The 12,982-nt window shown below is 39.1% G+C and overlaps 1 protein-coding gene across 5 annotated transcripts in view; it reads right to left on the bottom strand.

Moving 5' to 3' along the window:
• LIN9 (lin-9 DREAM MuvB core complex component) overlaps positions 1-10,631 on the bottom strand; it is a 127,460-nt gene extending 116,829 nt beyond the window's left edge. The window contains exons 1-5 of one of the 5 annotated variants that reach the window (XM_037811317.1): positions 10,553-10,579; positions 5,290-5,322; positions 4,143-4,272; positions 3,694-3,788; positions 2,046-2,150 (exon numbers count right to left, since the gene is read on the bottom strand). In XM_037811317.1, the coding sequence (XP_037667245.1) occupies positions 2,046-2,150; positions 3,694-3,696 (108 nt within the window). In that variant the 5' untranslated portion in view covers positions 3,697-3,788; positions 4,143-4,272; positions 5,290-5,322; positions 10,553-10,579. Of the gene's footprint in view, positions 1-2,045; positions 2,151-3,693; positions 3,789-4,142; positions 4,273-5,289; positions 5,323-5,999; positions 6,074-10,552 lie in introns of those variants that run through there. The other 4 variants (XM_037811310.1, XM_037811300.1, XM_037811334.1 and 1 more) reach the window with 4 other exon arrangements.
• Between the last annotated feature and the right edge of the window lie 2,351 nt (positions 10,632-12,982).

The following is a 12,982-nucleotide window of genomic DNA, read 5'->3' as shown; positions in this document are numbered from 1 at the left end:
CATAGTTTTTTTGTTTGTTTGTTTTTTTCCTCTTTCTTTTACCTTTTTCTTTTGTCTCTCTACCTTCTTTGACACTTCCTCCTTCTTTGTGGAAGAAATGGACCTGTCCTTATATAGATAGTGGTAATGGTGGTGAATACATAAATATGTTACTATACAGGGAACCACTGATTGTTTACTTAGGATGGAATGTATGGTGTGTGAACAAAACTGTCTTAAAAAAAATGGGGTGATGAAGAAACCCTGAGGGCACTATATTGAGTTAAATAAGTCAGACACATAAGGACAAATAAAGGAGGGTCTCACTGATGTGAACTAATTATAATATGTAAACTTACAGACATGAAATATAAGTTACCAGGATATAGAATGAGGCTAAAGAATGGGGAGCAGTTGCTTATTATGAGCAGAATGTTCAACTAGGGTGAACTGAAATGTTTGAAAATGAACAGAGGCGACAGTAACATGTTATGAGAATAACTAACAATGCTGAATGGTGTGTGAATGTGGTGGAATGGGGAAGCTCAGAGTCACATGTGTCACCAGAAGGAAAGCTGGAGGTTAAAAGGTGGAGATGTATAAAACAGTGAACCTTGTGGTGGGCAATGTCCATGATTCACTGTACAAATATTAGAAATCTCTTTCATGAACCAGAACAAATATATGACACTATAACTAGAAGTTAATAATACAGGGGCATATAGGGAAAAATATATACCTATTGCAGACCATATACTACAGTTAGTAGTATTTTAACCTTCTTTACAACAGTAACAAATGTACTATACCAATACTGTGAGTCAACAATGGAGGGGAGTGGTTAGCGGGATGGGAGGATTTGAGTTTCCTTTTTTTTTTTGTCTTTTTTTCTTTTCTGGAGTAATGAAAATGTTCTAAAAATTGAAAAAAAATTAATTGTAGTGATGGATGCACAGATGTATGATGATGATGATGCCGGGGGCAACAGACTGTACACTTTGGAATTGTATGGTATGTGAACAATCGCAAAAAAAAAAAAAAATAGAAAAGGACAATGAAAAAAATATATATATATATATATTTAAGTAGAGTTAATTCATCCAAATTATCCTAACACAGCTCTTCTAAAGTTAAGATAGCCAGCAAATTTTTTATTTAATTTCATGCATTCTTTCAACCTTATTCAGCACATACTAAATCAAGCAGGATGTTGGCGTATTAGTTTCAACTCGGTCAAATTTTTAAATTACATTTTAGAGGCTTATGTACACTTGTCCTTGACATTTTAAAAAGAGTAGAAAATGCATTTTTGTTGATTTTATAGAACATGCATATAATTTACTGTTTGAAATTATCATAAAAGTATGTTAGAGTTTTTTGGGTTTTGATAGGGCATATTGCTGGTCATGCTTTTAATTTGTTTGATGTCAAATTGTTGGTCAAGAAAACCACCTCTATTTTGACCCATTCTGCTAGAAAATCTTGTTTTGTAATAAAACTTTCGGAAAAATAATTAAAGAGAAGTAGGGAATAACCATATTCAGAGCTCATTAGTTTGATAAGAGAAAAATTATGACATTTTTGAAGTATTTCCTTACCTATTTTTCATTCCTTTGATTCTTACATGTCCACTATGATTTTATATACATATATATACACGAAAAGTGAAAAAGACATAATTTCATGATGTAATTTTTCCTCTTGGATACAGCAAGTCTTCTACATACTTCCCTCAGTGATAAAGTAAAACATATTTTTCCCTCTCATTATCCATGTAAAACTTCAAACTGATTATATTGCCAAATCCATTTGCTTAACATTCACCACCAACATTCTTAAAAGAAAAAAGTGCAAAAACAGGATTGCAGATTCCCTTTCTACTCAGGATTAAAGATAACTGATAAATTCATGGTCTTTTCCAATTAACTAAAATAGGAATTAAGCTGGAGTATGGATTTAAATAAAATAACCTGTTAATTAAAATGTAACAGAATAATATAAATAAACCTTATTATGCTAACCAATTACTCCCTTTCACTGAAACTAAAATTTCAGCCCACACATACCTGTGGAACCATTGCAACCCTCTGGTTTCTTTTAGGTGACCTTGTATTTATTTGTCGGTCGTCTTCTTCAGAAAAGAGTCGACTTCGTTTCGAATTTCTAAAAGGCTATGACAGAAATTTTTTATTTAATGAAAAAACTGAATACTTCCTTCTTTTATTCCAAAATATAATTCTATTTTTGGAAAATATAGCTAACTGGATTATCAGTAGTATGGAAGGAGGAAGTATGGGTAATATAAAACACACAATGACAAATTTATATAATCTTGGCTTCAGAAAGCAATGAGATACTTATTTATGCAATTTGTTTAAAAATGAAACACCTAGCTGATGATTAAATTAAAATTAAAATCCAAGTCTCCTTAGTACACTGGCAGCAACTCTGGATGGCAAAGATAAGAAATAAGTTCTGGAAATTCCAGTTCACATTATATTGGTGTTTGGGTTAATACCAGTTGGGTATATCATATGCTGTGTCTGCTGGGTAGGGCTGAGCTGGAGAAAAGGTACCAGTTCCCTCTAGAACAGTAAGCCTAAATATATATAATACACTAGAGCTGCTGCCAAAAAGTGTTAGCCAAATTTCCATTCCTGAATACAAATACAATATACACATAACAGATACTTGATAAGTACCTACAGAATTAAGAAAATTTTAAGTACCAAAAGGACAACAACATCATAGACTTAAAGGCCTGTAACATGAAAAATCCACAGTCCACTCAAGGTACATAAGCTCCATTAACAGACAGAATAACAGAAAAAACACCCCAATAGGACCAACATGTTTTTTCAAATCATTCTCCCATCATTTAAGACAAAATCTCATACTTATCTGGAAAGAAGACAGGTAAAGACGGCTTCACATGAGCTTAGGGCTCACAACATATGGGCAGAATCCAAATGGATTCCCTCAGTAAATGGGTCATGGTTAAAGGTACAGACTCTTGGAATTAAATCCACCTAGAGTCTCAAGACTCCAGAGCCCTCACAGGAAGTCCCTTTTACTTTGATCCCCTCTTCTGACCATGGGCAGAGAGGAGAAAGGGAATGATGGGTAGGGAACTGATAAAGTGGAAAAAGTCCCTCGCATTCACTAGGGCCAGCTGCCAAGGCTACTATGTCTGCTGCTTTCTCAGTTCCAGGCTTGTTTCATGATTTACCCCCAAATACTTCTGACTACATACTATTGCATCAGCTAAGACTTGGCTGGACAGGGGAGGAACAGAGGCCCTCAAACCGTTAGTCGTGCCTATTATATGCTCACCTCTACTTCCCATCCCTAAATGAACTTAGCCTTTACACACGTTAATATTTTAATCCCTTACCACTTACTTATATATCTTTTTGCAGGAACCAGAGCCATGTAAAATTTCTGCATTCTAATAAAAGTATGTTTGGGGGTTGTTGGTTTGTTTTCTGATTATTTAAAGAAACCACAATTACTTAACAAATGCTTAATGATGACCAGATAATCTACCTACACATGCTCAAATCCAGCTCAATGATACATTTCAGGACTCAAAAGCTTGGGGTTGGGGAAAAATCTTTGAAAGTTTTCACTGTTCTATAAGGGAGTTTGACATGACAATAATACAGATAACTTAGCTATCATTATTCTAAAATGTAAGAAAAACTCATTCCTTACCATTTCCACAGCAGAGCCTGTGTTTCTGCCTTTCCAAACAGGTGTTTTCTGTAAAGAATTATACTTTTCATTCCATGTGTTAGATAAGCTTCCCTCTGTAACAAACAATTATGATTAATAAGATGTAAGTTTAGTTCAGTGCATTTCATACTATGAACACTGACTTTTTAATAAGAGAAATATGTCTGAAATATACTGATTAAAAATTTTAGATTATTACAGTTGAAAATTTTCTGTATTTTTTTTCAAACTTCCTAAATAATCTGATAGTGCAATGCATCTTAAAAGTATTACATTTCCACACTGAAACATGTGTGGCTTCTTTTTTTCTTTATTTTTGTTTTTTAATAATTCCTCCATTCTAATTTGCCAAGAACTATCTCATAAATTTTTGGCACAATTCTGATTGAAAGCACAGCAATGGAAACTTGGAAAAAACTCCTTCTAACCTTGAATTTAGAACATATTTCTAAATGTTTTTTTGCTTCAATATGTGAAACCGTTGGTATATTAAATTGAAATTAGTGAGGTATTTCTGTTTTCCTTAATTCAAAGAAATGTCTTCAGAGTTGGCTGCAACTAGAAAGAAAATTCAATAAAGAATTAGACATATAAAAATGAGGAGGCATGTGTTTAATTTTTGTAAAAAAATTGATGTGTTTATATAGAAAGAAATACATAGAAAACCTGGGATGAATGTACACTAAAATTATTTTTATTTTCCTCTATTTGCTCATAAACATTAGCTAATTTTCCTACAAGAAATGTATATTACTTGTGTAATTTTTCTCCATTATATTTTCAAAAAAGTGAAATGGGTTTAATATTGCAGAAGAAAAGAATAATAAAATACTTCTTCAGATGTATACTTTAAGAAACAAAAAAATAAAAGAAAAGGGATGTAGTTGATCCTGCTAGGCCAAGAAATCAGGGCATCCTGGAAGATAAGTGGTCTTCTAAAGCCAGAAGGACATAATTTGGTAAACCCCCAATCCAAAGCATGATACAGAAACTTCCAAAACTAAAAGTACTAATAATCTTTAAGAATGTCTACCCTGGTTCAAAGTTTACTTACCTATTAGAATCTTACCCTAGAGGCAAACTACAAAATAAACTATATTAAGAGGGCTGAGCTAATGTACCTGCAGAAACAAAGAGGAAGACTAAGGAGTATGTCTAATTTTTTTCTTAGAAAAACAAAAATACTATCTTTTTTTTTATTCCAGAGGTTTTGCATTATTATAGAAGGTAAGATTCTTGAAGAAAAACAAAACAAAAGAAAAAACTATTATGCAAACATACAGTTCAGCATAATTGTTTAATAAATGCCTTAAATTTAAATAAGATCTATCTATAATATTTAGTTAGAAAGTTCTTTGTCCAATTATTTTAGGGGAAAAACTTCCTTAATGATTTCTTATAACTGAGGACCAGTTCTTTTATAACAGTATATGAATTTAAAGTTATCAGTAAACACCAATACTTATAAGCTTTAATGCATCGCAACTTAAGAGGAAAAAGTAACATTATATCCAAATTACTTTCACGAATTAAATTCTCAGCTTATGCCATGCCTAAAAATGCTACAATTCTTACCTTTTAAACTGACAAGGGCTTTTGCTGAGGAGCCTGCAATTAAAAATAAAACAAATCAATAATTATTTCACAAAGTGAGAGAAAAGTAGCTTGGTTTGGGGATACAAGTAGATTCGCTTAATTTTAGCAAAAGTGAGTTTGAAGTGACAGTTGGACATGTAATTAGAAATAACTAGTAGACAATTTAAGCTACAGAACAGAGCTCAGATAAAGAAGAACCAGAGACAGACTTCTGGAAGTCTTGTTGAAGTTGTGAGAATTAGAGACCTTTCCAAAAGAGAAAATGTAGAAAGGAGGAAAGAAGAGTAGTGAAAGAAACAATTTTGGCTTTTCCTCTGGAAGGGTTCTGGTGCTAGAGATGAAAAAGAAAAAGGGAACTGACATTTATTGCAGCAAAGATCAGAAGCAGTAATGGAATGGAGAAAACAAAAAATGGAAATGACCCAGAGATTGGCACAGCAGGTAAAAAGTCCCTTGAAAGTCTAGAATGTAGGCATGTGCAACACTGAAAGATTCAACCTGGAAAGGGAGTCCAGAACAGCCAAGAGGGGCTAGCAAAAAGTTGGAGGGGTTCGCTGACTAGAATAAACTTTCACATATATTAGAATAACTAGGAAACACCTCATAAATGCAGAATATATATTCTTAATAAAGCTTCCCAGGGGATTCTGCTGTAGGTAACCTCCAGACCCACTTTGAGAAACACTAACCCTCAAGTGATTTTTTCCTCTGCAGGCAGAATGAGAGGCCTATAGAACAGCCATTCCATCAGCATCAAAACCATTCTTTCACTCATTTCACTTGCCTAGATATGGAGAATGGATAACAGGACAACTCATAAGCTTCTTTATAACAAACTGAAGTTAAATAACCAAAGGCAGTATTCAGGGAAAAAAAAAGAGAGAAAGAGATGCCATAAATTCTTGCTTAAAAGCCTCAAATAACACAACACTATAAAGAAGCAGTAGTAGTACCCAGTGCAAATATCCATGTAGCTACCAAGGTAAATCAGCTTATTTAAGGAAAAGAAGTAACCATTCATTCATTCAACGAAAATTTTATACAGAGTCCTGACTACATGTCAGTCCTTGCTTTAGGACTAGGGATTCAAGAGCAAGAAAAAGAGCCAGTCTCTGCTCTCACTGTATTCGCAGCCTAGTGAAGGATCACAAACAAGCACAAACACATGTCAGGTGATAATAAGTACTACAGAAAAAAACAAAGCAGATAACAGGGGGATAGAGTGTGGAGGGACTGGTGTGTGTGTGTGTGCATGGGGGAACTGCTACTTTTATATGCTGCTCATGATTAGCTCCTCCGGTAAGGTGACATTTGAGCAGGTATCTGAAGAATTTCTGCTCCATGAAGGCAGGAACCACGTCTTGGGGATTCTGACCTATCAGCTCTAACCTTTTTCCATTTTTGTGAGATAGTATAATACAGTTGTTAAGAGTACAGGCTCTAGATGGAGACTAGATGCATGTGAATCTTGACTCGGCCACTTTCTTTCTGTGTTACCTTAGGTAAAGTACTTAACCTCTCTGTGCAGCTGTTTCTTCATCTGTAAAGTGGGGATTAAATGACTCAATACCATATGTAAAAGTGCTAAGAAAAGGGCACATACCACATGACTAATTTTTATATAGTGTTTATTGTTAGAATCACTTTGATCAATCAAAAAGACCTATTAGGTTAATAACATGAATTTTACAGACAGGTAAATCTGGTTAAGTTAGAACTCCACTCTAGCTGGACATATTTATTCACTCATGCAGCAAATATTTTCTGAATGCCTGCCATAAGCACTACTCTAGGGCTGGGCACACCTCAAGGAACAAGATAGCCAATGACCCTGTTCTCAGGGAGCTTACATTCTAGTGGGAAGAGACACACAATAAATAAGTAAACAAAATGATGATCATAGCTAATTGTAATTGCTATAAAGGAAATAAACAGTGATATCTATATGGGAGAGTTACTTTACATACTGTGGTTAGGAAAGGCTGGAAGAGGTAACCTCTGGGACGGTCTAGTCATGAGAAGAACAGGAGGAAGAAACAATGCATAAGAAACAGATGGTAAAACAAACAAACAAAGAAACAAACAAAAACCCCTGAAATGAGCTTAGAATATATTCAAGGAACAGAGAAAATAAATGTCATTGTGCTTGGAGAGTAGCAGCAAGGGAAAAGTGGTAAGAAAAAAGGTCAGAGAGGTAAGCTAGGCCTCATCCACAGAACTAGGGTGAAGAGTGACAAAAACAGAACCAGTACCTGCTCTGGTGGGGCTTCTAAAATAGTAAGAAAGCCAGATGCTAACCAAACAATCACATAAACAAATTTAAAACTACAACTGTGACAGCTGCCACTAAGGAGTTACACAGTGCTATGAGAAGGTTTAGTAAGAAGATGTAATATAGACAGGGAGGACAGAAAACAGCGCTCTGAAGAAGCTTAAAATGGAATCTAAAGGATACACAGAATTTTGTAGTAAGGGGAGAAAAGAACATTTTAGGTAGAGAGAATACACATGCAAAGGTCCTGCAGAAAAGGGATCTTGGTAAGTAGAGAGAATGAAAAAGGTCCAATGTATTTCAAAGGGATAAATGAAAGAAAGGTCCAAGATGAGGATGGAAAGGTGGGGCAGGGCAGACCATGCAGGATCTTGTAGCTACTAAAGGGAAGATGACATATTTACATTTTGAAAAGATCACTCTGGCTTAAGTGTGTGTGTATGTGGGGGAGGGAGCAATGGATTAATGAAAGGCTGAAGTGATTAGTGCAGATAAAAGATGGTGACAGCTTGGACTAGGGTAATGAAGAGAAGTAGGCAGATTTGAGAGACATTTTGAAGGAAAAGTTATAAGACTTAGTAAAGGCTTAAATATGGGACGTGAAAGAGAGGAGTACCAAAGATGACCTCAAGGTTTCTGCTGTGCCAGACGAATGCACAGTGGAGGCATTAATTAAGACAGGAACCACTGAAAATATCTCTGTCCTGGGGTAGTGTTATGAGTTAGATTTTGAGCTTGTGAAGTTTGAGGGGCCTCTGAGGTATCTAAGAGGAGATGTGAAATAGGTAAGAGATGTCAAGAATAGGAGCTCAGAGGAAAGATGCCCTGAAGATAGCCACAGTTTCCTCATATATAAAACCAAACTATTTAGAGTACTTATCTCAATTGAAACGAGGATTAAATGAGTAAATATATGTAAAATGCTTTGCACAGTATCTGGTACTTAGTAAGTACTCAATAAATGGTAGCTTTTATTATTGATAACAGTACGCTGGCTATAAGCTAATATATTAGCTAGTCCCCTGCCTAATCTTGGCGAAGAAATAAACTGTTATTTCCAGAATCAAGCTGAAATCACTTCTCCTTTATCAAGACCTGTTCCAGTATCATTAATAATGCCTCTTATCCTATATTCAGTTCCATATAAATCAAGTATTTATGTATCCTTGATTTGTGGCACTGTGTGACAAGCCAGGTAAAGCAATCTCTGCTTTCAACAAAGCTGTAGTCTAGCTAAACAAGACATGCATTCAAGTGCACCCTGTCCCCCAACATACACACACACTATGTACCAGAGATGTGACAAAGTAATATAAATGATTAGGACATATAGTTTGAGAGAGCAGCTGCTATTTGAATCTACAAAGAAATATAGTAAGTCCTCAATAAATGTTTGATGATGATGATGAAGAAAATATTCCAAATGAGAGTTAAATTGAAAGCCACTTAAAACAGCTTTTGCTCAACAAAATGACTATAGTAACTAAAGCAGGTCTATTTTAACATCTAAGAGGTGATAAAATCATCTCTCGGTAAAGATAACAAGGATGAAAGTTCAAATTTAAATTAATGAAAATTAAATAAAATATGAAATTCAGTTCCTCAGTCATTCTAGTCACATTTCAAGGCCCTACAGCCACATGTGACTAGAGGCTACCCTATTGGACATCAAAGAATAGAACATTTCCATCACTGAGAAAGTACTATTGGAACTTTGGCACTGGGTAGAGCAAAAAGTACTTTTAAAATAAGTGTTGTAAAAAAATACTTTTAATACAACTTTTCACCAGCTTGGCTTAACTAAAACTTGAACTTTTAATTTTAACTTTATAACACATTAAAAATATGACCTCACAAAGAATTGCCTGTAGTTGGCTCTCGTTTTTAAAGTCTATTTATCTTGTGTACTGACAGATTTTACAGTGATTGATACCCTTGATTTTGTTAAACTAAAACTCTTGCAAATGTATACATAAACTAAATAGTGTGTGTGTGGACTCAGGATCTTTTTGTCATTAAAATAAAATATTCGCTTTTCTATATAATTTATGCAACTTAGTAAATTACAAAGTTAAGTTCCATCGTGTTTAAAACTACGGAATTGGTGCTTTTACATACTAAACACAAGCGAGCATATATGTCCAGGAGATCCCATTGATGGGAGAGTGAGTATACATGGCTAAGTGAAGCAATGCACTTAGGAGTCAGGAAGAGTACTGTACATACGTGCTGGTTGGTCATATCCATGTACAAGGTACCCCCCATGATTCTCAAGTCACACACACGCAGAAGAAGGTCTGTGGGGATGAGGGCTACTTGAGCCCTGCGTGTCCAGTCTGGATTATCTCTGGAAGGATCCACAGCCACCTGTGGTCCCAGAAGAAGGGACAGCCCCTTGACACGGAAACACTTCCAGAGGTGGGCACACCGCGGGGGGGGAGGGGGAGGGAGAAGATCATAAGTGCCTGTAGAGGCAGAAACTGGGACAGGACTCCGTCTGAAGCTGGGGCAAGAAGAAATGGCTTGTGACCACCCCCTCCCCGGCCCGAGTTCTCCCCCGGCCCAGGGACAGGCGAGTTACATAACCCAGGCAGGCGTCTTTCCGCGCCGGGAGACCGGTGCAGGCGGCGAGGACAGCCCCCGCGGCCGGGGGCCGCTCTTCCCGCACCGAGGCCGGGGGCCGAAGTCAGGCCAGGGAAGCAGCCACCGCCTCCGCCAGGCACGGGCTGGGCTCCCGGGCTTTCGGTTTCCGGCCCTGGCGCTCACACAACCCCAGAAACCAATACACAGACACCATAACAAAGGCGGCGACGCGGCAGCAACACCGGAGTGCGAGGACTAGGAGCATCACAGTGGGACTGGCAGACAGCCCACCCGGTCGGCGGAGGGCACGCCATCCCTCCCGACCGGTGCAGCCCCGAGGCGGTCGGCCGACGGGAAGAAAGGGGGGTGCTCTGAGGTGCTACTCACTCTCGTCAGGCAACTGGTCGAGCTCCGCCATCTTGAACGAGCCGCGCCGCTTTTTCAAAGGCTGCCCGCCGCGGTGCATTGTGGGGCGGAGACTGTCTTTGCGAGGGAGGTTCGAATGCGGAGCTCGCTGCCCGCGGTGCCGCTCAGCGCTGCTCCCGCGGCGGCCGGCTAAGGCGGGCCGGACTCCGCCCGCTCCTGCCCGCAGAGGGGGTGCCGCAGAGTGGGGCTGCGCCTCGTCCCTCCGCCCCCGCCCCAGGCCCGGCGGGAGGGAGAAAGAAGGGAGGCCCCGCGGAGAAGCCCGTCTCGCGCTGTGCCTGCCCGGGCCCGAAGCGCTGGGTGAGCAGCGCGAGCTCCCGAGTCCCGCTCCGGCCCGACTCCCGGTCCACTCCGTGTCTCGCTCCCGGCGCGCGTTTCGCGTCTCGCTCTGCAGCTCTGGGAACTGCAGGCTGTTTGTTCCGAGTGGGAAAAGGGAGGGAAGGTGGGAGGGAGGCCCCAGCGGACTGAGGCGGGGAGCAGGGAGGAGGCACCTGTGGGCCCGGCGTGGGGGAAGAAGCTTGGTTCTTGGTCGCATTACCCAAGTTAACCCTACTCGGAGTAAATTTTTCACAGTTCCCCAAACCCACGTTTCTCCTTCTCTTCCATCTCCTCCGTTCTGGAAGAGTTAAGGGGGAGGAGGGATCAGGCCGCAGCTGCCACACAGCGTGTCCGTCCAGCACTTGGGGTCCCCTGCGATCCCTCGCGAACCAGGGGCCTCTCCCCACTCGGAATGTTGGAACCTGAGCCGCGCGTAGCCTGGAAGAGCGACCTGGAGAGGTCAGAAAGTTAGTCTTTTAGGCCATCCTCTAAAGAACTGTTCTGGTCAGCTCTTTCATCTCTTCGAGGCTGGATCATGTACTGAGCTAGGAGAGAAATTACAAAATGAATACAAGAGATTTCGTGAGGATACAGACAAAAAACCGATAGGGACACAAGGTGATAAAGTACTCTGATCAAAATGTTACAAAAACACTGGATGAGAATTCATCCTGTTTTGAAAGAAGCCCAGGAAGAAATTTCACAATTCCTGTCTATAACACTGTCCGGTAATAAACCACTGCTGCTTTTCTACAACTAATTTAAAAAATACAGAGCTTCAAGAATTTCTTGGGGGTGGGGTAGCAGAGGAGGTCGGTTAAGCAATGGAAATACAGCATGGGTGAACTCCAGGAACTAAAAAGTTGAAAACTGGTAGAAAGACTGAGGTGAAGACAGAGCAGAACACAGAAGCCAGTCCAGGCTAAGAGGTTGGACTGGCTGAACATCGGCACAATAGAGGTCAGGTTTTAAATAATGGCGGTAGCAGGTTTCATTTTTCTTACACGTGGAAAATGAAATGGAAGGGAACAGGATGAAAGTCTTGGAAACCAGTCAGAAAGAAACTTGTGGCAGGCAAAGGAGAGAGGTATCTGCCTGCACTAATGGTTGCAGAAGTTCAGAGAGGGCCAGAAGGACTGGTTTGGGATTATGGCTGCTAGCTGTGTAATCTCAGGCAAGTTTCTTAAATTAATTCCCTGTGCTTCATTTTCGTATCCATAAATTTCAAATAATGATAGGGTTGTTATGACGATTAAATGAGTTGATAGATGTAAAATCCTGATAATAGTTCCTAACATGCATTTTGGTCAAACAGCTACTGCTGCTGCTATGACTACTTCTAAATAGGGAGTATTGGAGGAGATGGAGGGACAGGATGCATTCTGTCTCTCCAGAGGTGTGGAAAAAGATGGGATTTGGTGGTTCACTATTTGTGAGGAAAATGGAGTATCATGGATAATACCAAGATTCTGCCTTGGGAAAGTGGGTGAATAGTGTTGCCACTTACTGAGGTAGGAGGGGGAGCAGGGTGTGAATGGGGAGGGTGAAACTTCAATTTTCCAAAGCAGTCCTTCATTCATGACAAATTTAACCCTTCCGATGCCTTCTAAACACATTCTGATCTGCTCTCTAAGAAGATGAAAAACACTGGTCCCTGTGGTCTGGGAGCTTCAGCAACTTGCACTTCATTATCAATTTGGAGATGAGTTCAAGAGAAGGCCAACTCTCTGCGAACGAAAGAATAGATATAAACAAAACATGAAATAAGTTAGCTGAGTGAGAGAAGCTCACACTAGGCAAAATTTTGTGAATAATATCCACATCAAATCAAGATTAACCAGATTTTATCCTATGGCAGTTTTCTCAAAACAAAAACAGAACCCACAGCAAGGCTGCTATTTAAATGCTATTTAAATGAAGATTTTTGGGCCCTTCCCCTGATAATCTGCATTTTAAGGAAAAACTCTAAATGAAGCTGTATTCCAGATCTACATCTGCCACTTATTAGCAGCCAGGCACTTAACTATTATTTTCAGTGAGGTTCTTTATTGGTTATTTATGAAAGGTTTTACAATC

The sequence above is a fragment of the Choloepus didactylus genome, chromosome 2 (assembly GCF_015220235.1).
Source record: "Choloepus didactylus isolate mChoDid1 chromosome 2, mChoDid1.pri, whole genome shotgun sequence".
NCBI classification, from domain to species: Eukaryota; Metazoa; Chordata; class Mammalia; order Pilosa; family Megalonychidae; genus Choloepus; species Choloepus didactylus.
Note: the sequence above shows the minus strand (reverse complement) of the source record. Positions and strands in the feature narration are given on the sequence as shown.